The 27,763-nt window shown below is 38.9% G+C and overlaps 1 protein-coding gene across 2 annotated transcripts in view; it reads left to right on the forward strand.

Moving 5' to 3' along the window:
• The window catches only part of PLEKHA2 (pleckstrin homology domain containing A2), a 118,374-nt gene that overhangs the window by 58,978 nt on the left and 31,633 nt on the right, over window positions 1–27,763 (forward strand). For both annotated transcript variants that reach the window (XM_007476368.3, XM_007476369.2), the window contains exons 3-4: window positions 21,871–21,927; window positions 26,784–26,832. In XM_007476368.3, coding sequence (XP_007476430.2) covers window positions 21,871–21,927; window positions 26,784–26,832 — 106 coding nt within the window. The remainder of the gene's footprint in view (window positions 1–21,870; window positions 21,928–26,783; window positions 26,833–27,763) is intronic.

Raw genomic sequence — 27,763 nt, forward strand, 5'->3', positions numbered from 1 at the left:
TATGATTTATATTCATTATTTTCCTAATGTTGAACCATCTTTACATTCCTTGGTGTAATTCACTTGGTCATAATGAATGATTTATTGGATAAATCACTGTGGTCTGTTTAATAGGATTTTGTTTTAAAAATTTGAGTCAATGTTCATTAATTATAGTAGCTTATAAGTTTTTTTTCCCCCTTGTATTCTGGCTTTCCATGGTTTAGGTATTAGGGCTTTTAAAAATTGACAGAATTCCCCTATAAATCCTTCAGGACCAATGCTTTTTCCCCCCTCTGTTACTTCCTTTACAAGTAAGTTCATTCTTTTCTGAGATTGGATTATTTAAGGTCTCTATCTGGTCTTATAATAGTTTGGATATTTTATATTTTTGAAAATGTTTCTCTATTTCTTTTGTGTTCTCAATTTTGTTAGCATGTAACTGTACATAATGTGTTCTGGTTTTTAAATTTTTCTTCAGATTCTCTTCTAATTTTACCTTGTTCATTTTCTATTTTCTTGATTGTATTTTCTGTTATCTTTTAAAAATTCAGATGAGCTAAGGGTTTATTAATTTAATAAGTCATTTCAAAGAACTGTTAGTATTATTGATCATTTCTTTGCTTTTGTTTGTTTTTAATTTATCTATTCCCCTTCTAATTTTTATTGTCTCCTCTTTTTTTCTTATTTTAGGTTTGCTTATTTGTTGACTTTGTAATTTTTAAAATGCACATTCAATATATTCATCCTCTTTTTTACTATCTTGCTAATGAATATTTGTAAGGATACATTTTCCTCCGAGCACTGCTTTAGCTGTATCCTAGAAATTTTGGTATGTTTTTCCATCATTATTATTTTTACAAAGTTATTAATCATTTTTCTGATTTGTTCTTTGTTACAATCATAATTTCATTGTTGTCTCCTTATGGGTCTGTATCATTTCTTTTTTTTTTTTTAACCCTTACCTTCAGTCTTGGAGTCAATACTGTGTATTGGCTCCAAGGCAGAAGAGTGGTAAGGGCTAGGCAATGGGGGTCAAATGACTTGCCCAGGGTCATACAGCTGGGAAGGGTCTGAGGCCAGATTTGAACCTAGGACCTCCCGTCTCTAGGGCTAGCTCTCAGTCCACTGAGCTACCCAGCTGCCCCCTGTATCATTTCTTTTGTTGTATAATATTATCTGTAAAGGATGTATTAAATATTTCTGCCTTTTAATTTTTGTTTATAGCATCTCTGTGTCCCAGTACATGCTCAATTTTTGTCAAAGTTACAAATGATGCTGAGAAATATACATTTTTTTTTGCAGTTCCTTTATGGATTGGGATGCTAATGCATTTGGAGCACATAAGTTTATAACTGATATATAGTTTATTTCAACATAATGTAATTTCCTTGTTTATCCCTTTTTAATTTTTGAATATTTTTTTTTTGCTTTGTCACACAGCATGATTGCAACTCCTAGGTTTTTGGGGGTTTTGGGGGTTCTTTGGATTAACTTTATAATCAATTTTTTTATCCCATAAATTTTATTTTATGTATCTTTGTCTTTTAAATGTGGTTTTTTTTGTAAGCAATATATTGTAGAATTTTGTTTTATTATCCAAAACTGTCCCTTCGTTTCATCTTATTGAATTGTTTGATTCATTCACATTTAAAGTTATGAGTTAGGTTTATATTTCCTCCATCTGTCTCTAATGTTAGGGTTTTTTTTTTTCAAATTATGATTTTTTTCTCTTCTGCTAAAAACACAGTACTAGGTTCCTTTAGTCATTTTATCTTAATCTTTTTTTTTAGGGTGACCCTCTTCCCCCTGACTCTCTTCCCTTCACCCTTGATCTCCTCCTCTTGTTTGTTACCCCCTTTCCCTTTGGGGTTTTATTACTTTTTCTCTTCTGATTTTATCTGATTATATAAATCTTCCCTTAACACCACCTCTCAGGTAAACAAGTAGATTCCCCCTTCTTCTTCAATATACTTCCAACTAGCTCTGTTCATTAGTTTTTAAATTTCATTTTTGTACCCATTTCCAAAAATTATTTCTCTCGCTTGCTTCATTATCCATCCTCTCTGTCTACTCTAGACCCTCATTTTCTGATTCACGAGTCCTATAATTATCTGATCTTTTCTCTTTTCTCTTTATTTCTCATACTCTCAAAACTATCATGGTATATTTTCTAAGCTTTCCTCTAGCTCATTTCTGCCATTGCCTCTTAGAGCTTGCCCTCTGGATTCCCCTTTTCTATTGTGCCTCACTCCCAGAACAATGCCAATTATTACAGGTGTCAGAGAGGATTTTAAGACCTTTCCTGACACATCCTTGATTATGTAGCCCCCCCTTAACTTTTGCCCCTCCCCCCCATTAGTTACCATTTTTACCTCCGTTTGCCTCAAAATCTCCTTTGGTCTATGCTTTCTACTCCCCAGGTGCCAATTGCCTTCAGGAATTCCAGCTCTCCCCTTCAGAAGGTAGGACAAATAGGATTTTCAAATACAAAATCCTGCATTCCACACACAGTACAAGGTCCCCGTCTCTTTTCACAGACCATCTGTCATTACCCATAGAAGCATTCATCAGTGGAATGCCCTCCTACGACTAAAGCAGGACCTCCTTCCTTTCTTCCCCTTATTAAGTCTTCCCTTCTCCCCCTTACTCACTTCCTTGTAGTCATTTCTCAGGAGTGACTTTCCTCTCAAAGCTATCTCTTAATTTGATTTCAGCACCTATCCTATCTATCCCCTTGCTGTGCTTTCCCCTTTATTATAATGTAGCCCCACAAAATAACACTGATGCCCCTTCAGGCACGATGTTGCCAGGTTCTATCCATAAAGCCCCTTGTCTGTTATTGCTCTTGACTTCTGCCTTCATTCCTTTCCTTTTTTTTTAATTAAATTAACCAGTACTTTGTCTATTTTGTCTGTTTTTTCAAAGTACCAGCTTCTAGTCTTGTTTATTAGCTCAATAGTTCTGTCACTTTCTATTTTATTAATTTCTCCCTTAATTTTTAGGATCTCTAGTATGGTTTTCTTCTGGGGGTTTTTAATTTGTTCATTCTCAAGTTTTTTGATTTGCATTTCCAATTCCTTGGTCTCTGTCCTCCCTAATTTGTTAATATATGCACTCAGGGATATGAATTTTCCTCTAAGTACTGCCTTGGCTGCATCCCATAAGGTTTGAAAGGATGTTTTGCCGTTGTCATTTTCTTCAACAAAATTGTTAATTGTTTCTATGATTTCTTCTCTAACTATCCGATTTTGGAGTATCATGTTATTTAATTTCCAATTAATTTTTGATTTGGGTCTCCATGTACCCTTGCCAATCAATATTTTAATTGCCTTGTGATCTGAAAAGGCTGCAGTTAATATTTCTGCTTTTCTGCATTTGAGTGCCATGTTTCTATGACCTAGTGTATGATCTATTTTTGTGAATGTGCCATGTGGTGCTGAAAAGAAGGTGTATTCTTTTTTGTCCCTATTTATTTTTCTCCATATGTCTATTAATTCTAATTTTTCTAAGATTTCATTCACCTCTTTTACCTCTTTCTTATTTATTTTTTGGTTTGATTTATCTAAATTTGATAGTGGTTGGTTCAAGTCTCCCACTAATATGGTTTTACTGTCTATTTCCTCCTTCAATTCTCCTAGTTCCTTTCCTTTTTTTTAAAACCCTTACCTTCCACCTTAGAAGCAATATTAAGTATTGGTTCAAAGACAGAAGAACAGTAAAGGCTAGTCAATTGGGGTTTAAATGACTTGCCCAGGGTCACACAGAAGTGTTTAAGTCCGGGTTGAACCCAGGACCTTCGGGCTCCATTACTGGCTGTCAGTGAATAAGCCACCAAGTTGCCTCTCTCCTTGTGTACATTTGGAAAGAATTTTCTTACCCATCTTTCTGTTATTGCTAAGTTGCTGCTGCTGTCCTTAGCTGCTACATTTGTTCACCCTTTCATTCCTGTTGTTTGAGGAGCTTCAGAATCAAATAATTTCTTCTGTTCTAATTTTCTTTCTAAAAATGTTTCAAATGCCTTTTAATTATTGAATTTCTACATTTTCATTTTTAGTTAAGCTAAAATTTGTAACATCAGTCACTCTGGGCTGCATCCTGAGCTCCATTTTTCTTTGGAACATTTTTCAATTCCTCCCACATTTTCTGATAGATGCAGAATTGTCTTGTGTTATTCAAGTTTTGCTTCTTTTGTATTTGAATGTCTTTCTTCTGTTTGTTTTTCAGTTGAATTATTACATTTAACAACTATATGTCTTAGAGTTTGTAGTCTTGAGTTTTTTCCTGAAGATCACTGTGGATTCTTTCCATTGGTATTTCATTTTTTTCTGTTTAGGTTTTCTGAGCAGTTTTCTTTTATTTTTTCCACATTATCATATTAATGTTTTTAATACTGTAATGTTCTTCTAGTATAATCCTTAGACTGTCTCTGTGCATATTCTACTCTTAGCAGTTTTCAGACTCATAGTCCACAGACACACACACACACACACACAAACACACACACACACACACACACACACACACACACACAAGGCTAAGAAAATGAGCAAACAGAAAAAGAAATACTGAAACATAGAAAATTTATGTGGAGATAAAGAACAAGGCAGTTTCAGTAGGGGTCAGTGAGATCAAAGCAACCATATGCAAAACTTCAAAGAAAAATGGGAATTGGTCTAAGGCACTAGAAGAACTCAAAAAGGAATTCGATTAAAATCAAATAAGAGAGATTAAAGAAAAATAGGTAAAAGAAATGAAAATAATGCAAAAATAAAATAATGGCTTTAAAAGCAAAATTGTTCAAGTGGAAGACACAAAAATCCATGAATAAAAGAATTTCTTAAAATTATAATTGAGGGGGTAGCTAGGTGGCTTAGTGGATTGAGAGTCAGGTCCAGAGACAGGAGGTCTTGGGTTCAATTCTGGCCTCAGACACTTCCTAGCTGTGTGACCCTGGGCAAATCATTTAAACCTCCCATTGCTTAGCCTTTATCTCTCTTCTGTCTTAGAACCAATACACAGAACTGATTCTAAAACAGAAGGTAAGGGTTTAAAAAAACATAATGGAATTGACCTACTGGAAAAAGAGTTTAAAAAAAACCCTTAATGTTATTGGTTTTTGCTTCTCTTCTACTAGATTATCCTTCACTTCTGTACAGTTGCATTCTGTTCTATTGTTCTCTCTTTCTTTTCTTTGGTAAGATTTGACATTACAGATTCCAATTTTCCTTTTCTGTCTCATTTTTGCTCTGCAAAACATAAATTCCGCTTTCATACTCATTTCTCTTTTAATTTACTCAGGAATAATGTGTTGTAGTTTCATGTTCTCCTCAAATTCCACAAGATCCTCTCTCTAAAGTATTGTGTTGTTTGCTTTTGCCTTGCAGTATTTATTAATAGATTCCTGTAATTCTTTACTAAATCTGGAGGCTATCTTCTGTTAATATTTCTCTTATTGATTTATTTGCTAATAGTACAGGTCTGGAGTTTTTCCTTCCTGAAATCTTTGGTACTTTCCATTCCCTGCCCCACCCCCAATTCTTTTTTCCCTTTCTGACTCTTTCCCTTCTGATGGTGGTTTCCCTGGGAAAAGATCTCAATGTTTCTCACCCTCCCTCACACTGGGAAATTCATGGTTTATAGCATATATATATCTGTCCCAAGTAATTTTGGGGTGGTTAGAACTGGCCCCAGCTGGATTCAGTGCTCTTTCCCTCAGGTTTAATGGAATGCTACACAACCACCCACACATAATGTCCTTTCCTGGTGTCCTCTTCTTGCTTCCTCTGTTCCTTAATTTTTTGGCCCAGTCCAAGCAGTTCAGAGCTTTGCAATGTTAGAGTTGTGACTCCCAGGAAACCTTTGCTCCTTATAGAGCTATAGCCACAATGACTGTCCATGGCCAAGGCAAACTTCTGGAATGGGGACTCCCTGGTGCTGGAAAGAGGGAAGAAGTACAAGGATGTGGGAGCATGTTTTGTTGTAAGCCTATGTAAGATCCTTGGGTCTGCTAATGTAACCTTACTGCTGGTATTGTAGATGGTAGGGGAGAGGTACTAAATGAGCTCAAGGTCAGTGAACATCAATTCTGACTTTTTTTTTTAATTGTCTTTTGGATTCTGGAAGTCTCAGACCATGGAGAAAGGAGAAGTTGTTTTTATCTTAGGACCAGAATTTTTGTTCTGGTAGAGGTTTGAGAGGTTGTGGGGATCAGAGAAAATATCTAGTTCTCTATCTTATTACTTACATGACCCTATTAACTTTTTTTTCAGTGACATAAATGCCATTAACCTTAGTTTTCAGGGTTTTTTTTTTCCTACAAGGAAATAGACTTTTACAAATATTTTTGTACATATTGTCCCTTTCTCTCTAACTTTGATTTCCTCGGTGTCTATGCCTACTAGTGATATTACCGAATCAAAGGGCATGCACAATTTAATTGCTTTTCTTAGTACTGGAAAAGGGTTTCAAGACTAATTGAACAAATTGAACCACCAAGATATGAGCATACTGTCTTCCTACAGTCCCTCTTAAAATTGTCATTTTCCTATTTTGTCATCTTTGTTGATATGATGGGTACAGCATGAAACTTCAGAGTTGTTTTAATTTGCATTTATATTGTTAGCACATTTTTTCCATGTGGTCTCCAGATAGTTCATCTTTTTTTAGGAACTGTTTCTACCTTTTGAAAATTCATCTTTTGGGGAATGGCTTTTGTTTATTGTTCATATAGATATATAGATATTTATATGTGTATACATATAAATGAAATAAATGCAAATATTTATATCAATTCCCAACCCCTTTTTGATATCAGGCCTTTTTCAGAGAAATTTGTTGCCAAGATTTTACCTAGTTTATCATTTTTAATTCTAATATTTTATTTGTGCAAAATTTTTAATTTTATGTAATTAAATAAAATAGTCCATTTTATCTTTATTTCCCTTTGGGAATTCTTGATCTCTTTGTCTTTCTGATAAATTATGTTTTTCTATTTCATTTATTTATTTATTTATTTTAGAAATTAGCTCTTTGATCTTTTGATATGGCACTGAACCATAAATAAATGTTGTTACTACTGTTATTTTTACTATGTTGTTTTAGCCCAATCAAGAGCAATTAGTATATTTCCAATAATGTAGGTCTATCTTTATTCTATAAAAATGCATTATAATCACATTTGTATAGTTTTTGTGTATATCTTGGTATCTATATTCCCACAAAATTTGTATGTTATGTAGTCATTTTATTTTATTTTTTTTAAACCCTTACTGTGTTTTGATTCTAAGGCAGAAGAGCAATAAGGGCTAGGCAATGGGGGTTAAGTGACTTGCCCAGGGTCACACAGTTAGGAAGTATCTGAGGCCAGATTTGAACCTAGGACCTTCTGTCTCTAGGCCTGGCCTGGCTCTCAATCCACTGAATCATAGTGGCCCCCTTGTAGTTATTTTAAATGAAAACTCTTTTTTATTTCTTCTTCTTCTTCTTCTTCTTCTTCTTCTTCTTCTTCTTCTTCTTCTTCTTCTTCTTCTTCTTCTTCTTCTTCTTCTTCTTCTTCTTCTTCTTCTTCTTCTTCTTCTTCTTCTTCTTCTTCTTCTTCTTCTTCTTCTTCTTCTTCTTCTTCTTCTTCTTCTTCTTCTTCTTCTTCTTCTTCTTCTTCTTCTTCTTCTTCTTCTTCTTCTTCTTCTTCTTCTTCTTCTTCTTCTTCTTCTTCTTCTTCTTCTTCTTCTTCTTCTTCTTCCTCCTCTTCTTCCTCTTCCTCTTCTTCCTCTTCCTCTTCTTCCTCTTCCTCTTCCTCCTCCTCCTCCTTTTTGTTGGTGACATACAAAGAATGCTGATTTCTTGCTGATTTCTTATGGCTTTATTTTATATGTATTATTTTAATCATTACTATTTCTATTAATTTTTTAGTTAATTCTCTATGGTTCTCTAAGCAAATCATTGTCACCTACCAAAGGCAATTATTTTGTTTTTGCTTTTCCTATTTATTCTTTCAATTAATTTTTCTCTTATTGCTATAACTAGAATTTCTAGAACTAAATAAAATAATATGAAAAAAGATACGCTTGCTTTACTACTGATCTTACTGGAAAGCTTTCTAGTGTTTCTCTTTTCTCTTTGTTGTTTCAGTGTTTGGCACAATATTTCACACAAAGTAAATGCTTCATTCATTCATATTTCATGGTAGATAATGACAGTTCTTTGAGATATTTAGTTAATTTGATTAATATGGCAATAGTTCACTAAAAGGGTTGGCAATAATTCTTCCCTTTCCACATCACTATTATGTATGCAATATGGGAATTTATTGTTCTTTGTATGATTGATAGAATTCATTTATAAGTTCATTGACATAATTTTTTTCCTTTGTGAGTTACGTTATGACTTGTTATTTTCTTTTTCTCAGTTTGTTTCATATATTCATTTTTTTGTTCAGCTAACATAGATATTTTCTATTTCTATAAGTATTCACTTATTTTATTTAGGTTATCAGTTTTTAAAGAATATAATATAGTAAAATAGTCTCAAATAATTTCTTTTATTTCCTCAAAATGTTGGGATTTTTCCTTTTTCCTTTTTGATATTAATAATTTTCTTATTATTCTTATTATATATTTTCTTCTTATTATAAAACTAATTTAGTTTTCTACCCACCCTTAAAAAGTAAGATTAAATAATAATTTATTTTTATTAGTTTTTTTAAAACAGCTTCAAGTTTTATATATCAATACAGTGAGTTACTTTGTTTTCAATTTTATCTCTTCTTTGATTTTCAGAATTTCTGTTTTTGTTCTTTGGCTGCAGTATTGAGTTGTTAGTATTATAATTTTTAAAAAACACATGCCCAATTCATTAATTTCTTATTTCTCTTTTATTTATGAAGTATTTAGAGAAACAAATTTTCCCTTAAGAACTGCTTTGACTGCATCCCAAAAGTTTTGGTATATTGTCTCATTGCCATTATTCCCTTGAATGAAATCTCTTGCTGTTCTTTGATCTATCAATTCTTTAGGATTAAATTATTTAGTCTCTATTTACATTTGAATCTTTCATTCAAAGACCTTTTTTATTGAGTTGTTGTTAAAGATTTTGTTTACTATTTCTACTTTTCTGTATTTGTTTATGAGTTTTTTATTCTCTAGCACAGTATCTAGTACATATGCCAGGCACAACTGAGAATTGTGTATATTCATTTCTTTTACTAGTCAGTAATTACCAGACAACTATTATAAATGACTTTTCTAAAACTTGATTTAGGTCCTTAATTTCTTTCTATTGTTTTCTCTATATCTGACAGAATCACTGTAAGATTTGCTAGGTCTGAAAAGGGGCACATTAAGAAAATGGTACCCCTGGCAGTAATAAAGACATTTGAAAGAAAGAGTGATTTTTTGGGGGGGAAAAGATAATGAGTTCTGTTTTAGGCACATTATATTTGAGTGCCATGGAAACATACAGTTTGAAATGTGTAATGGACAACTGATAATTCAGACTAGAGCATTTTTTTACATGTTAGAAAACCTGAAATATGGGTCTAATTGTAGTGGGACCTCATTTTATGTGACTAATACATTCCAAGACCCTTTGATTAAGTTGAAAATTGTCATAATAGTGACCCCCATTATTTAAAAAGTAGTCCTTATATGAATACACTTAGGCTTATCAGAGCTACCAGCATCACCACTTTTGTAATTTGGGGTCATTATTAATAACTAACTAGCATTAATGAAACAAAGTGAAGCACTGCTCAGACATGGACACAACTTGTTATAAAAAAGAACCCTAGACAAAGACCAATATAAGAGCTAATGTTTGGTGCAAATCAATGTAATGATTTTTTTTTTTCTATTGCCACTTGAATTTGGGTTGAGTTTGGGTAAAACAAAGTCTATTGTAATTGTAAGACTTATCTTCTTTTTTATAATAAGATGCAGATGATCAGATCATATGTAAATAAAAAATAATAATAGCACATCTTGATAACTGAACAATTTTATATTCATTATCTCATTTTATCCTCATAACATCTTTGTAGCAGATAGTGCAAGTATACATCTCTAGTTTTACAAATGAGAAAAATGAGGATCAACAAGGCTAAGGCACTTTGCCAAGCTCACACTGATCGTAAGACAAAACCAGAACTTGATTCTGGGTCTTTTGGTTCCAAGTCCAATATTCTTTCCATTACACCAGGCTGACAAAAATCATGTCCTCTTCACTCTTTAAAATACTACAGAGATTATTCTATTAGCACCCTCATTATGTACTAGTTTCACATGAATAGGGATATCATTATTACGTATTATTTCTAGCAGAATTTATTTTATACTATGGCCTGCTTTTGTTGTCATAGCTCATGCCTTTTTGATGATTTTTTTTTAGTTTATGTTTTTTTAATTTTTAATTTAAAAATTTTTTAATTTCTGTTTAAATTGAGGAACTTCATTGAGGCACTAATCTTTCTTTAGCGTCCTTCTTGGTTGGAAACAATTTCATTTTCACCGAGAAGAATATATAACAAGGTTGGGGAAGAGGTTGTATCTGAATTTTATTGTATCAGTGATTTTTTTTTCAACTCCTTCCTCAAGTGTGCAATACATATTAAAAATGGTAAATCTTGAATTCTTGCAACTAGTGGAGGTTTCTGTGTTAACTGAATTGAACAGATTTCCCAGCAGTTATATCTACAACATTTTCTAGTTCAGTTCTTATTCTTTTTTGGGTCATGTATCATGTTGATAATTCTGGTGAAAGGTATGGACTGTTTCTCAGAATAATGTTTTAAATGTATAAAATTAAATACATCGGATTACAAATTACAGAAAAGTAATTATATTGAAATATTGTCAAAATATCTTTAAAAGTTAACAGAGCATAGGTTAAGAACTTTTATTCTCTCCTAATCGATAACAGTAATTTCAACTTTACCTGTTTGAATTAAATGTACTAATACAAAACCCTTGCAGTAACTGTAGTATGGTTTTACCCAAGATATTCTGCACACAAATTATTGGACTTTGGGTTAATCATTATTTAGGAGGATGTGACAGAATTATTGTAAGTTATCTTTTTTTCCACTCAGAACTCTGGAAAATCATAGTCAAGTCCATCTTGACTAATGATGCAAGCATGAAACATGATGAACTTAAAACGCAGAAAGACATACATTTTTGGATATAGTTAATGTGAGAACTTGTTTTTGCTGACTACATATAACTATGTATTGAGGAGTTTTATTATGTTTTCCTTTTCTCTTCTCTTGAAATTTGCTCATTGTTGAAGGGTAGTGGGAGAAACAGATTAAGAAAACATTTTTTAATAGTGCAGGCATTAGGTAATTAGGACAAATTGCATAGAAGATTTGATGGTGCAGTTTTCTGCAAAGATATCAATATCTTTGTTTCAGATCTATTTTAGAATCTGTGGTATTTTATTGGTTCTGTAAAATTTTTTCCCATTTTTTACTTTAAACTTTTATTTGATTCTCATCCATGCTTTTCCAAAAATATTCCATGGAAGTTCTACTCAGTATGATAGAAGCCTCCTTTTTTTGTTCTTTCAGTCCCTCAGAGGAATACCATTGTAATCTTCCTGTTGTCTCTCATTCATTCTCAGCTTGGATCCTTTTGCAATTATACATATTTTTGATAATCATACAAATCTTTATACCCTCTTCTTATTCACAAGTCATCATTGGATGTATGCTACAACTCACAGTATACCTTGCCATTATTCTTTGTCACTTGCAACTTTTGTAATTGTTTTAAATTTGAGATCATATTGTTCTATGGATCCTAACTATGTGATATCACCCAGATATTGATATAAAAGAAATGTGTTTTGCAGCATAGATGAATCTGGATCATTGAAACCACTGGGGAATTTCTTCAAATACAGCCAAACTCGATCTCTACATCCTCTCATTTAAATTCTCTCGGATGAAGTTTCCTCATCTATATAGTGAGGTACTTGGTCTAGATGGCCTTGAAAGCCCTTTCAAGTCTATGACCCTTATGTTGGCTGAGCTTAGCCCTGTAGCTTAATTCTAGGAGCCCAGAGTGAGAAAGTTTGGGAATGTGGAGCAGAGGACATTATAGTCTTAACTATCTCATCATCCTTCCCTCTTCTGGCTAATTATTCTCTTCTGTTTGTCTGCATTTTGGCATGTGACCATTTGGCATGGTTTAGAACTCACGAATGAATGAATGACCAAAATGGCTCCTACTTCAGCTATCAGGCTTCTACATATCTCCTATTCTTTCCTTTCCTTATCCTGTTATTGGTTATTCATCAAGGATTTATACTCCTGGGACTGTGTGTATTCTTTGGAACTCTGCTTTCTTGCCTCCATCTCCTGGCTTCTCTGACTTCCTTCAGGTCCCAGTTTAAATTCTACCTTTTGTAAGACTCCTTTTCTGATCCCCTTAATGCTAGTGCCTTCCCTCTAATGATATCTCCAAATTATCCTGTGTATATCTTGTTTGTACATGGTTGTTTTCATGTGGTCTCCTCCACTAGACTGAGTTCCTCAAGGACAGATACTCTCTTTTGCCATTTTTTTTTATCCCCAGGACTTAGATCAGTATCTGGTACATAATAAGTAATTAATAAATGGTTATTGGTCTACTAAGACTGGAAAGTGGGGGGGGATACAAAAGAAATAGTTGAACTCTTGTAGGCTCCTGCCCTCATATTTGGAGCTCTGTGTGGGTAGGACTGTGTGTCTTTTGCCCAAGGTCCAGCTTACCAAAGAGCAGAGAAACGCATTGCCAGAGGTGATGGTGATCACCAAGTAATAAATTCTTTCTGCCATAATAACTCACAGAGAACTATATACTAAAGAGCAAAGGGATTAGGACTGGCCTCTGGGAAAAGAATACCTGCACCAGTGAAATCTTGGATCCTAGAAGTATTGCCGTGTAAGTGGTAGCTGTCATCTCTCAGTGACTCAGGGGCTCCTGGCACAGTTGATGGATCAGATGTGTTCTTAGATTTGACAGAACCCCGATTAAGATTTGAGAGATTTATTCTTGGTTCTGCCTCTGTCTTGCTGTGTGACTTCCCCTCTTTGATCTTCTGTTCCCTTCCATGTAAATGAGACACTTGGACTCACTGATCCCCCCAAGAGCCTTTCCAGCAGTAGTATTGTATAAATAGAATGGCCTGTGCTCTAGTTTTACCCTTGCTTAGTGGCCTCTACCCCAGAGAATGAATAGACGTATAAAGGTGCTGAAAAAGCAAACCCTCTGAGGTCCCCAAGTCTGAATTCCTGGTTGTCTCTCATGTCAGAGTCAAGCCCAAATGAAATGTCCTCTAAGATTGCTTCTAATGCTAAGGTTTTCTGATCCCCTAGTTTAGACTTATTCTTCGTCAGACTAGACCCCCATGGCTACAGGGGTTTATAAAGACGGCTGGGAGGAATATTCTTTAAGAGCTTCCCTGGAGAAATGGGAGAGATATCTTCATGGACAGGATAGTAGTAGTAGTAGTAGTAGTAGTAGTAGTAGTAGTAGTAGTAGTAGTAGTAGTAGTAGTAGTCTCTCAGTAACTGAGGATGACGATTGTCTTCGTGCGTTTTCATCTATGGACAGGATACCCTCTCCGTATTCCATCACTCCAATTGGTGAATTCCTCCCTAAAACCTCCATTTGAAGAAGTATCAGTGCTCTCCATGTTCCCCTCAAACTCTGCTCAGCCCATCACTTCCTGGACTACTTCTGTACTGCGCTACCATCTTCAACTCTTTTTTAGTGGGTTGCCTTCCCTCATTAGAATAGGGACTGCCTCATCTTTTTTGCTTATGTTTGGATTCTCAAAATTAAGCATGGTGCCCGGCAATAAATAAATGCTTCACAGGTCTGTCTTTCTATCTATCGATCTGTCTTTGTTGTTGCTTAGTCATTATTCAGTGTGTCTAACTATTTGTGACTCTATTTGGGCATTTCTTGGCAAAGATATTGGAGTAGTTTGCCATGTTCTTCCCCAGATAATTGTTATAAATTATAAATTGTTAACAGAGTTAAGCAACTTGCTCAGGTTACATAGGTAATAAATGTCTGAAGCTGGATTCAAACTTAGAAGTTGAGTCTTCCTGATTCCAGGCCCAGCATTACTATTCACGGTGCCAGCTATCTTCCTTGTGTGTCTTTATATCTGGTTACTTATCAATCTGTCTATCTATCTGTTTCTATATATATATGCATATATATATATATATATATAATCTAACATGAAATATTATGTGACAAATTCAGCTGCATATTCCCTCTGTCCCCTACTCAATACACACACAGTTTGAGATTTGGCAATCTGAATGCATCTTGAGTAGGAAAGGAAAACCCAGGGAGTGAGGTAGCACCAATCCAGTATCACTGGTTAGTTGAGAAACCTGCTAACACACTAAGGGCATGGTGGAATGATCCTTAAGATAGGCAAGTTGTGCAAATTGCATGTTATTTTGTCCCCAATCCCATTTCTCAAGTGAAAAACAACTACACTGTTCACATGTTTGCCTATAGTTGGGCAGACACTTTGAAAAGAATATATTCCGAAGAGATCAAAGACAAATACACAAAAAACCCCATAGTAGTCTTTTTTGTAGTAGCAGGCAACTGAGGACTCCATGGAATTCCTCCACTTTATTATTCCTTTTAGCACAATAGTATTCCATCACCAACAGATACCACAATTTGTTCAGCCATTCCCTAATTGAAGGGCATCCTCTTATTTTCCAATTTTTGCCACCTCAAAGAGCGCAGCGATGAATATTTTTGTACAAGTCTTTTTTTCCTTATTATCTCTTTGGGGTACAATCCCAGCAGTGCTATGGCTGAATCAAAGGGCGGACAATCTTTTATCGCCCTTTGGGCATAGTTCCAAATTGCCCTCATGGTTGGATCAATTCACAACTCTACCAGCAATGCATTAATGTCCCTACTTTGCCACATCCCCTCCAGCATTCATTACTTTCCTTTGCTGCCATGTTAGCCAATCTGCTAGGTGTGAGGTGATACCTCAGAGTTGTTTTGATTTGCATCTCTCTGATTACAAGAGATTTAGAACACTTTTTATGTGTTTATTAATGGTTTTGATTTCTTTAACTGAGAATTGCCTATTTATGTCCCTTGCCCATTTTATCAATTGGAGAATGACTTGATTTTTTTGTACAACTGGTTTAGCTCTTTATAAATTTGAGTAATTAGACCTTTGTCAGAAGTTTTTGTTCTGAAGATTGTTTCCCAATTTGTTGCTTCCCTTCTAATTTTGGTTGCATTGATTTTGTTTGTACAAAAATGTTTTAATTTGATGTAACAAAAATTATTGATTTTATATTTTGTGATTTTTTTCCTAGCTCTTGCTTGGTTTGAAAGGCTTTCCTTTCCCAAAGATCTGACATGTATACTATTCTGTGTTCACCTAATTTGCTTACAGTTTCCTTCTTTATATTCAAGTCATTCACCCATTCTGAGTTTATTGTGGTGTAGGGTGTGAGATGTTGATCCAAACCTAATCTCTCCCAATTTTCCCAGCAGTTTTTATCAAATAGTGGATTTTGGTCCCCAAAGCTGGGATCTTTGGCCTTATCATAGACTGTCTTGCTGAGGTCACTTACCCCAAGTCTATTCCACTGATCCTCCTTTCTATCTCTTAGCCAGTACCATATTGTTTTGATGACCACTGCTTTGTAGTATAGTTTGAGATCTGGGACTGCAAGGCCACCTTCCATCGCATTTTTTTTCATTGTTTCCCTAGATATCCTTGATCTTTTGTTCTTACAAATGAACTTTGTTATGGTTTTTTCTAATTCAGTAAAAAAGTTTTTTAGTAGTTCAGTGGGTATGGCACTAAATAAGTAAATTAATTTGGATAGATTGTCATTTTTATTGTGTTAGCTCATCCTACCCATGAGCAATCAAACAATCCAATTGTTTAGAACTAGTTTTAGTTGTGTGGAAAGTGTTTTGTAGTTGTGTTTAAATAGTTCCTGTGTTTGTCTTGGCAGATAGATTCCCAAATATTTTATGTTGTCTAAGGTGATTTTAAATTGGATTTCGCTTTCTAATTCTTGCTGCTGAGATGTGTTGGAAATATATAGAAATGCTGATGGCTTAAGTGGGTTTATTTTGTATCCTGAAACTTTGCTAAAGTTGTTGATTATTTCCACTAGCTTTTTGGTTGATTCTCTAGGATTCTTTAAGTAGACCATCATATCATCTGCAAAGAGTGATAGCTTGGTCTCCTCCTTGCCAATTTTAATCCCTTCAATTTCTTTTTCTTCTCTAATTGCTACTGCTAGTGTTTCTAGTACAATGTTAAATAATAGAGGTGATAATGGGCATCCTTGTTTCACTCCTGATTGGGAAGGCTTCTAGTTGTTCCCCATTGCAGATGATGTTGGCTGATAGTTTTAAATATATACTGTTTATTATTTTTAGGGAAGGCCCTTCTATTCCTATACTTTTTAAGTGTTTTCAGTAGGAATGGGTGTTGTATTTTGTCAAAGACTTTTTCTGCATCTATTGAGATAATCATGTGATTTTTGTTGGTTTGCTTGTTAATATGGTCAGTTATGGGAATGGTTTTCCTAATATTGAATCATTCTTGCATTTCTGGTATGAATCCTACCTGGTCATAGTGAATAACCCTTGTGATCACTTGCTGGAGTCTTTTTGCTAGTATCCTATTTAAGATTTTTTGCATCAATGTTCATTAAGGAGATTGATCTATAGTTTTCTTTCTCTGGTTTTGACCTGCCTGGCTTTGGAATCAGTATCGTATTTGTGTTGTAAAAGGAATTTGGTAGAACTCCTTCTTTGCTTATTCTGTCAAATAGTTTGTATAATATTAGGATTAGTTGTTCCTTGAATGTTTGGTAGAATCCATTTGTGAATTCATCTGGACCTGGGGATTTTTTCTTAGGGAGTTCTTTGATGGCTTGTTCAATTTCTTTTTCTGATATGGGCTTGTTTAGGTAGTTTATTTCTTCCTCTGTTAGTCTAGGCAATTTATAGTTTTGTAAATATTCATCCACATCACCTAGATTGCCATATTTATTGCCATATAATTGGGCATAATAATTTTTAATGATCACCTTAATTTCCTCTTTATTAGAGGTGAGGTCTCCCTTTTCATCTTGGATCTTGTCAATTTGGCTTTCTTCTTTCCCATATATATATCCTTTCCATTTCACAGGGGCTGGGAAAATCTGCATAAAACTTTTTACCCTCCTTTGTAGAGAAGTCTGAATTTTTTCTTTTTCTTTTATAAAGTATTTGCAGTACCTTATAAGCATTTATGAGTTATTAAACTTGTAAAGATACCACTGTATTTCTAGCCTTTGTGTGTCATCTGCTGGCTTTTGCATTCTTTTTGCAAACTTTAACTTTTTACTTATTTTAACTTTTAAAAAGAAAGAATGTTTCAAATCACTAAGAAAAAGAAACGTACATTGAAACAACTCTGAGATTTCATCTCATATCCTATAAATTAGTAAAGATGACAAAATATGGGACTTGTTATTGATGGAGAAGTGGGAAGATAGATAAATACTCTTGTATGGTAGATGGTAGAGCTGTGCATTATTGCCAATGATTTCTTAATCATGAAATATAGTGACCTTTTCTTGGGTCTTATCCTTCTTGACCATTCAGTAGTAATTGACATTGTCAATTGCCTTTTTCATGAAACCATCTTTCTAAGTTTTCATGACAACTATTTTCTCCTGGTTATTCTACCCGCCTGACTAGTCTTTCTCTGTTTTTCTTGTTGGAGTTTATGAACAGTAATTCCCTTGCTCAAAAAATTGCTCTACTGCTTCAGTCTCTTTTGATTGTCATTGAAAGCTGTATAGGTCAAGCCCACTACCTCTGGGTCATTGTCTTCGCCTTTTTTTTCTCTTCCACTATATTATTTTGCTTGATGATCTCATCAGCTCTCATAGTTTTAATTGTCAAGTCAATGCTGAAGATTCTCTGATCTAGCCCAAACCTCTTTCCTGACCTCCAGTGTTACATTTCCAGCTGCCTATTGGATACTCAAACTGGATGACCCATAGACATCTAAAACTCAGCATGTCCAAATCTCAATCATTATCTCCCTTTTTTACCCATCCCCAAGCTCTTTTCTCTTCCTAACTTTTCTATTACTGTGAAGGGCCATTCAGATGTGATGCTCATTATAGATAGTACAATGTCAATTATTGGGTTGTTACTTATAGATCACAAATATTAAATAAGTTCAGAGAAGAGAGCAGTGTGGCATAGTAGAAAGAACACCATGGCTTCAAATCAGGGAGACTAGGGTTGTTTTTTAGCTTTGCCCTTTTATCTTCCAAGGAAATTGGGCTAGATGGCTTCTCAGGTTCCAAGAGGAAAGAATGCTGGACTAGGAGTTATTAGAAACCTGAGTTTGAATCTTACCTCAAACATTATCACCAGAGTAAGTCACTTAAGTTCTCAATCTCTGATTGCTCCCAATAAAATAGGGCTACTACTAATAGGATTATTATTAACTACTCATAGGCAGCATTAATGCTTACCTCATAGGATTATTGTGAAACACAAAAGAGATAATGTGTGTAAAAAATATTTGTAAACCTCAAGGCATTATATAAAAATAAGCTGATATTATTATCATCATAACCATCATTCCATGGTTCATTTTTCTTTTTTTAAAACCTTTATTAGACTTAGACTGTGTATTGGTTTCAAGAGAGAAGAGTGGTAAGGGTTAGTTCAATGGGGTTGTGACTTGCCCAGAATTCCCACTCCACTCCTATCAATCCATCACTTTTCTAATTCCCCTGATTTTATTGAAGATTCCAACATGCAACCTTAAAGTCATTCTCCACTGTGAGAATGTTGGAAAGACTTATAGATTCTATCTATACTACTCTCACTTTTTTTTCCCTAATCATACAGTCTATTATGGTCCTTCTCACCTCTTGCCTAGAATATTGCAATAATCTCCTAATTAGTCTTCTTTATTGTTCCTCTTGCCTCTCCAATTCATCTTCCAGATGCTCCCATATTGATTTTCTTTTTAAAAGAAATAAAATGCCTTCCCTACTCTGAACCTGATTAACAAACATCTATCCTTTCTGCTTCCCACCTCCCTCTTCCCCAGGAAAAAAACAAAAACAAAAAAATACTTCCCCCTCCCTTCAACCAGTATACATAATCTAGCAAAACATTTCCACACACTGACCATATCTAGTTTATAACTTCTTTATCAGGAAGTAGACAATATTCTAAATCATCTGGTCTCTGAAATCATGGTCGATCACTGCTTTGCTCAAAGTTAGCTTTTTCAAAATTATTCCTTTATTTACCAAGTTGTTTTGGTATTGTGCTCCTGATTCTACTCATTTCACTCTTCATCAGTTTACAATGAAGTTCCCCCTCCGTGAATCCTCTTTCCCCCATCCTCATTTGTATAATTAATTGATTAATTAATAGAACATTTATTAAGTTCCTTCTCTGTGTCAGGCACTGGCCTAAGCATTGGATATAGACTTTAAGTTGTATTCCCTAATTATCTGAGATAAATTTCCCCTCCCATTCTTCTTCTTTTCTTCCCAAGTATATGGTTTCCTTCACACACACCCATTTCCTTTCTTCTTTTAAGATCACCAAAGCATAACAAAAATCATTCCCAGGCCCTTCATTTTATTTGCCTCCCTCTATAAATGCTGTTGACATTAGATTTCTCAAAGGATGTTTGTGTTCTCACTGCTCTCCCACCCATTAGAATGTAAACAGTAAATAACAAAAATAAACAATAGATGACAATAGCTAGTATTTATATAATTCTTTAAAGTTTATAAAGTGCTTTATAATTATCACCTCATGTAATCTTTGCCCAGAGTCTCAACTAGTAAGTATATGATGCAGATTTTGAACTTGAGTCTCCTTGATTCAAAAGTCTTTTTCTGGATTGCTTGCTCATATTTACCTTTGAGATAGTCTTGATTTTAAGCCTTTATTTTTTGCCTCTTAGAGTATCTTATTTCATTCTCTCCTCTCCTTTATAGTTATAGCTGTTAAATCTTGTGTGCTTCTTTTTTTTTTTTTAAACCCTTACCTTCCATTTTAGAATTAATACTGTGTATTGGTTCTAAGGCAGAAAAGTGGAAAGGGCTAGGCAATGGGAGTCAAGTGACTTGCCCAGGAACTTATAGCCAGGAGTGTCTGAGGTCAGACTTGAACCTAGGACCTCCCATCTCTAGGTCTGGCTCTCAATACACTGAACTACCCAGCTGCCCCTTCTTGTGTGTTTCTGACTGGGGTTCCTTTGTATTTGCATCTTTTTTTTTTTCTGATTGTATTCAGTATTTTTTCTTTGACCTGGAAAGTGTGAATTTTAGCTATGACATTCCTAGGAATTTCCATTTGGAAGTTTCTTTCAAGAGATGACTGATGGGTTCTTTCTAGTTTTTCTTAGCTATCTGGTTCTAAGAGATACTTTCATAATTTCCTTGAAATATGATGTCTGAATTCTTTTAGGCTGTCCAGGAATTCTCAAGTTATTTCTCTTTGTTTTATTTTCCAGGTCAATTGATACTTTACATTTTCTTCTGCTTTTTTTAAGTTTTCTAATTTCATTTCAATATTTCTTATTTTTCACAAAGTCATTCATTCTAATTTTCATGGAGTCAGGTTTTGTACTTCTTTGGCCTAACTACTTGTGTTCACCAGTCTTTCTTCCCTAGCTCTTTATTCCCTTATCAATTCTTGCTTTTATTGCTCTCACTTCATTTATATCATTTTAAAAATGACTATTTAAACTCTTGCTTTTTTTAGGAATTCTAATTGATCTTGTGGAAAAATTGTGCTTTCACTTGAGACTTAACTTGTAGGTATAAGTTACAGGGAAGGAATTGATTTGAAATGATCAAGGGAGTTGCCTAATTGAGATTTCTCTGAATAGATAAATCATGGGTCCAAGCCCTTTCTTCTCCACTCTTAACCCTCCCTCCCTCCTAAAATCAAGTCTCCAAAGAAATTCTTCACCTTACAAAAGAATTTAAATTTTGTCTTACATGATCAAATGATAACTTTTTAAATTACATAATACATTTTCAGCAATAAAGCTATTATATAAAGATAGATGTTTCTGGACCCACCTGCAAGGCTCTAAGTAAAGGGTGACCAAAGCAAATTCCAGGGGTTGGCCATGATCTCAGATATGGAAGCCTCGGCTCCCAGTTCCTCTAAGGCAGTGGTTCTCAACCTTTTAGTGCCATGACCCCGCAATACAGTTCCTCATGTTGCGGTGACCCCAAACCAAAAACTTATTTTGGTGGCTATTTCAAACTACAGTTATGATTCAGGATGTAAATACCTGATATGCATTATGTATTCTCATTGCTACAAATTGAGAGGTTGGGAACGGCTGCTCTAAGGGCTGGTGAGCAGTCAGGAGATTTGGGTTCTAGTCCTTTTCTGCCTCTGATTACCTGTGGGTCATCACAATGGCTTCCCCTCTCAGGGTCTCCTTGCTTCATCTCGTCGCTGCTACGAGGGGATTCTAAAGCAACCTTCTCAATAATAATTGAGTGTAGGTTTATAGTTGCCTTGCCTCCTGGCAAAAAACAAAACAAAACAAAAAACATGCCTCTGCCTTCAGGACTCTGGAAACGGAGCACATTTTCCTGGTCTCTTCTGATGGAGACACAGGGCTGGCTGTAGGCAGACAGTCCAAAAGCTACCTCTCTTTTTTTTTTTTAACCCTCACCTTCCATTTGAGAATCAATACTGGGTATTGGCTCCAAGGTAGAAGAGCAGTAAGGGCTAGGGACCCGGCTTTCAATCCACTGCGCCACCCAGCTGCCCCCAGGCGACCTCTTTTTAACACAAACTAGCCCTAAACCCTTCCTGCATTCTCTTTCAGAACCTGGCAATTGGAGCAGGAGCTGTTGGATATTTGCCATTGACCTACATCTCCAAGGTAACGTATTCTGGAGCTCTGAGAACTCATGGTCTCTAAGTAGGTTTTGAGATCTAAATTTGGTCCAAAACTCTATGACTCTGAGACTGAGTCCTGTGAGAGTGGCAGAGGTGGAGGAATGAGAAGGGGGGAGGGGCTATCAGACATTCTCCATCCTCTGAATGGTCAACTGTGGTCAAGTGATGCGTGCATGGCCCCGGGCTTCACTTAGCAAGTTCCTTGTCGTTCAATGCTACAATCAGCTCTTCATGCTTAGCTCCATTCAGCCTGAGCTTGTAGGAGTTCTCTCTCTTGGCCTCGGGCCTTGGAATGTCTGGATCGAGTTCATGGGGAAGTGATGAGGGAGGCTCTCTCCTAATATTGGTCTTGCTCACCTGGTCCAGAGCCTCCCTCCTCCAAAGACTGAAGCTCTGGGAAGGGGACGGCATTTTAGTTGAAATCAAAAAAGGAAGGAGAAAAGAAAACTCTTAAAAAGCAAATTCAAACCGAAGGCCGCCACCACCAGGAAGCGACAAATCATCGCGAGGAATCCCCACCCTCTGGGTGTTAGGAAAAGCCCAGCAAGCCGGAAAGTGACCTTAGGTAACCTGGTCCCGTTCATCCAGAGCCGACAGCAGCATCTCTGTGGGGAGGAGCGGCACTCCTTGAAGTGGAGCATCTCTAAGGGACCCCACCCTGTGGCAAGCACCTCCACTGACTCGCCATGCTGGGGAATTCATCACCTACCCAGAAAGAGGAACTCTGCGCCCGGAGGAGGAAGCGAGCAGCTCCCGGCCCCAGGCCAGGGACTAGACGCCTGGCTCCGACTCAGCCCGAGGGCTCTGTGTTCTAGGCCGCTCCTCGGCTTGGCGCAGGACCCTGAGTCATGCCTGTAACGAGCCCCGTCAGCTTTCTTGTTCAGAGCTGAAACTGGTGCTTGGTCTCTGCTGGTCTGCAAAAGAGAGAGCAGACAGACAGACAGACCCAAGGCAGACCAAGAAAGCAGAACAAATGGGCCTGGGAGCCTCCTGCTAGACCAGGTATATAGGTAGATAGCAAACGAGGGGCCAAGGGATTCACAGAGCCAGAAAAGGGAAGTTGGGAGTGTCTGAGAGAAATAGCGATAGAGGGGAGAGATAATGAGCTCAGGAAGGGGGGACAAAAATGCCATCTGCACTATGTGCCCTCTTGTGTACTATAGGACTGTAGTTCCTGGGGGCAGCTGGGTGGTCCAGTGGATGGAGAGCCAGGCCTAGACATGGGAGGTCCTGGGTTCAAATCTGGCCTCAGACACTTCCCAGCTGTGTGACCCTGGGCAAGTCACTTGACCCCCATTGCCTAGCCCTTACCACTCTTCTGCCTTAGAACCAATACACTGTATGGATCCTAAGATGGACGGTAAGGGTTAAAAATAAAGAACTGTAGCTCCGTGTGGGGAGCCACAGTGTGGATAGAGGCTTCCCAGGCCTTTTACCTATCCCTGACCCCCTCTTTGCCCTGTGGGTGAATTGAAAGGGAAAGACATTGGGGCATGGGGCAAGGACGGACCTCCTATGGGATGTCCCAAACTCCACTAGCATTACTTGAGGGCTGGCGGGGAGGCATCAGACTCTCTGATCAGTCATGATTTATGACCTAGTCATTAAGGCACAGAGGAGGGGAAACAGTTAGGAGAACTGGAAAAGATCTCAGAGGCCATCTAGACCAAACCTCCTTGTTTTTACTTGTTTGGTTGTTTTTAAACCCTTACCTTCTATCAAGTCTTAGTGCCAAGGCAGAGCACTAAGGGCTAGACAATGGGGTCAAGGGACTTGCCCAGGGTCACACAGCTGGGAAGCGTCTGAGGCCAGATTTGAGCCTAGGACCTCCGTCTCTAGGCCTGGCTCTCAATCCACTGAGCCACCCAGCTGCTCCTGGAAGATAATTATGAAAAGGAAGGCTCACAGACAGGCATGAGAGAGAAATTTTACAGCACGTACCCTTCGATTCACCACATGGTGACCTGTAGGAGGCAGCCTTGGCATCGTTGAAAGGGAACCATACTGAGAGTTCCCCGTCTTCTATGGATAACGGTGTGACGTGGGGAAATCCCTTCCCCTCTCTGGCCTCTTTCCTCATGGAGAAAGCAGACCGGTTCGAGGCTCTCTCAGGACCCTTCCTTCCCTAGGGTAACGGCCCATCGTTCTGTTCTGTCCCCCCTAAGGCCGGCTCTGGGCGGTCGTCAGCCGGCTGAACTGCGACTGAGCCTGGAGCAGGACGCCCATGCCCAAGGAGGCCCCGCCGCCTCCTGGCAGCTCTCGGGGTGCCGTCTCTTCCGTGCCAATCCCAGTTTTACTCGTGGCCCAGGAGTCGGCTCTGGCAGCCACAAGTGCATGGAGGAGGCTGTTGCTTTGTGGCCCGTGTTTCCATCGGATCTGCTCGGGCTCATGGAGGAATGGCCATGCCTATTCCGGCCCTCTAGGGGAGCCCTCCATCCCCCCTCCCCCCCTCCTAGGATGGGCCCTCTGAGCCATGCAGCTCTGGCTTATGGAGTGACCTGGAAGTATTTCTTCTATTGCCTCAGTGTCAAACTCAAAGAGAAGCTGCTTTAAGGATCCCAGACGGCTGGGATAGTAGCTGTTCCATCGAGTTGTCACTGATTGTGCTGACTGTTTCCCCATGACATTTGAGCTGGGCTGGGCTGCTGTGGAGGGGAGCCTGCGCACGCGTGTCGGCGCCCTCGCGACGGCCCCCAGGAGGCATGCCGGGCACGTCTCTGGCGGCATTGGGTCCCGTGCGTGTGTCAGCGCCAGGAGGGTGGGTTGCACACAGATGGATGCTGGTCTCTCAGAGGCGAGCCGACAGGATACATATTATAATCCATTATAGAGTAGGCATTGTAATGCCACAAACTAGAGGTTCAGCGATAATGCCATTTCTATCAAAAATAGGAACTAGCCTCCATTTCACATTAGGACCATCACAGGCAACAGCAAACAAATGTAAGAACAGCTGAGTAGGGCTTGGAGAGCCAAAGCTGGGGCTACAGGCTGGTCAGCAAGCCACAAGCATCAGTAATAGGGTGTTGAAGATGATGGCAAGCATTGGTTTCTTTCTTTTTAACCCTCACCTTTCATCTTAGCATCATGCTGTGTATTGGCTCCAAGGCAGGAGAGTGGTGAGGGCTCGGCAGTGGGGGTCAAGTGACTTGCCCAGGGTCACCCAGCTGGGAAGTGTCTGAGGCCAGGTTTGAACCCAGGACCTCCCATCTCTAGGCCTGGCTCTCCATCCACTGAGCCGCTCAGCTGCCCCCCAAGCATTGGTTTCTAACCCAATAGGCAAGTGCGTTCTGAGAATGCCTTCAAAGTCCAGGCTTACTTGGGACCTTAGAGACCTACTTCATTTTACATGTGAGGAAACAGCCCCGCGCCGAGGGAAAGGGGCTCGCGGGGATCCCACAGAGAACAAATAGCAGAGCGGAGGTTTAAAGTGAACTCCGTTCTTGGGTCTCCAATCCCGGCTCGCTCCATTACACCCCGCAGCGTGAGAGGGGTCCCCCGAGTCCAGGAAGGCGCTCGGCATCTCGGCTAGACGCACAGGAACAATAAGGAACTCGCCGAGGGCTTCCATGTCCAGCCTTCCGATGAGCCTGTGAGCCAGGCAGTGGGGACAGTCTTCCCATTTTACAGATGAGGAAATGAGCGTCCTGCCGGGGCGAAGCCAGGAAGCCAGGCCGAGAAGGACATCCGATCAGGCGCAGCCCGTTAACCAGACGAGCCCCCCCCCCCCCCCCCCCCCCCCGTGGGCTGGGGAACTGAAGCAATGATCAAGGCCGCTTGCTTGCTCGGCGCCCGTGTGCCGGGCCCTGGCCCGGGGGTTGGAGGGACAGATACCACGGCTGCCACGCTCTCTGCTCTCCTGCAAGCCGTGAGCTCCGGACGGCTTCCTAGCAGAAACAGGGCCCGCCCCAGGCCGGCTCCAGCAGGCCTGTGGGAAGAACGACCACGTGAGTGTGTCTGGCCGTCCGTCCCCACCATTAAAGCCTCCAGGGTGCCGCGCTCTGGCTGGAGAGGAATTGTCATTGTTGGACAAAGCCGGAGGGATCCTGGCTGCCGGGTGCACACAGAGCTGGGGAATGGGAAGAGGCGATCCTGAAGGGAAGGCAGAGTGACTGTTTCTTTTAAAATACTTCAGACGGGGGGGGGGGGGGGGGGGGGGGGGGGCAGAGTCCAACCTAGAGACAGCAGGCCCTGAGTTCAAATCCCGCCTCAGCCACTTCCCAGCTGGGTGACCCTGGGCAAGTCACTTGACCCCATGGCCTAGCCCTTACCTCTCTTCTGCCTTGGAGCCAACACACAGTAGTGATTCCGTGATGGAAGGTGAGGGTTATAAAAAATACTTCAGCTACTTGGTGGGGATCCACCTCAAGAGCAGCCACCTACTTTGGTGGGGAGGAACCATCGATGATGCTTGCTTTCTTCATCCTCCGTTATAAGGGAACTTGAGGTGTGTGAGGCTCACCTATTAGGAGGTGTCCATGTAGCCGGTACTGGGCCTCCAAGCCTTTTTTTCTTTAACCCTTACCTTCCATCTTAGAATCTACAGTATGCACTGGTTCTAGCGAGGGCTGGGGGCCTGGGGGCGAAGTGACTAGCCGCAGCCAGGCACTATTTGAGGCTGGATTCGAACCCAGGGCCACCCGTCTCCAGGTCTGACTCTCCATCCCCTGAGTCACCCAGCTGCCTCTGGGCCTCCTAGCTTTTGAAAATGTTTTCAAGAGACTGATAGATGTCTGATTATCTGCCTCTGTAGTGTATGCGTGTGCGCGTGTGTGCGCGTGTGCGTGCACGCGTGTGTGCACATTCTACCTATGTCAGTCTCACTGTCTTTGTTTTTAGGTGAATGTCGCCACTCCAAAACAGAAACCAAAAACTCCATTTTGCTTTGGTAAGTCGTATCCTGCCCTGGGGAAAGGGATTCTTGAGAGTTCTCACAATTGCTTCCTGCCTGGTAACAGTCCTGTGACCACATGGCAAGTCAGATTTGAGTGTGCCTGCAGGACTGACGTAGACGGTAGAAGCTGAAAGGCGCTTTCAAAACCGTCTCGCCCAATCCACCCATTCTACGGGCTGGACCCTAGCGGAGGTTGTCTCCCGTCCACAAGCTCAGTGGGCTTTTCAGTATGCGTGTGTGCACGTGTGTGTGCGTGTGTGTGCGAGTGTGCACGTGCGTGTGTGTGTGTGTGTGTGTGTGTGTGTGTGCGTGTGTGACAGAGAGAGAAGAGAGATGGGGAAGGAGGGAGAGACACTAAAGCCACGCCAGGATCTCTCGAGTCTCCAAGAGAATGATGCTAAATAGCGGACATTTGTTGTTTGATCACTTTTAGTCGTGTTCAACACTTTGTGACTCCATTTGGAGTTTTCTTAGCAAAGACACCGGAATGGTCGGCCACTTCCTTTTCTAATTCATTTTCCAGAGGAGGACACTAAGGCAAACAGTTAGTGATTTGCCAGCGGCCAGCAAGCCAGTAAGCCAGTAAGTGACTAAGACCAGATCTGAACACTCTTCCTGATTCCAGGCCTGGCCCTTTTCCATTGTGCGACTTATCTGCTTTATAAACTGGCATCCATACATGAGCTAAGTGCTTCCCAGAAAAAAACAAAACATGACCTCATTTGAGCCACAGAACAACTCTATGAGGGACAATTTCAAGTATTATTTGGGACTTGAGAGAGTTTGGGACTTACCTATGGTCTTGCAACTAATGTTGGTGGCAGAATCTGAATCCGGGTCTTCCTGACTTCCAGAATTCCTTAGAATACCTATGCCCAATAAAATTGCTCTAGCCATAGCTACTAGAGAAGAAACACATTGATAT

Source organism: Monodelphis domestica, chromosome 1, assembly GCF_027887165.1.
Source record: "Monodelphis domestica isolate mMonDom1 chromosome 1, mMonDom1.pri, whole genome shotgun sequence".
Taxonomy (NCBI): Eukaryota; Metazoa; Chordata; class Mammalia; order Didelphimorphia; family Didelphidae; genus Monodelphis; species Monodelphis domestica.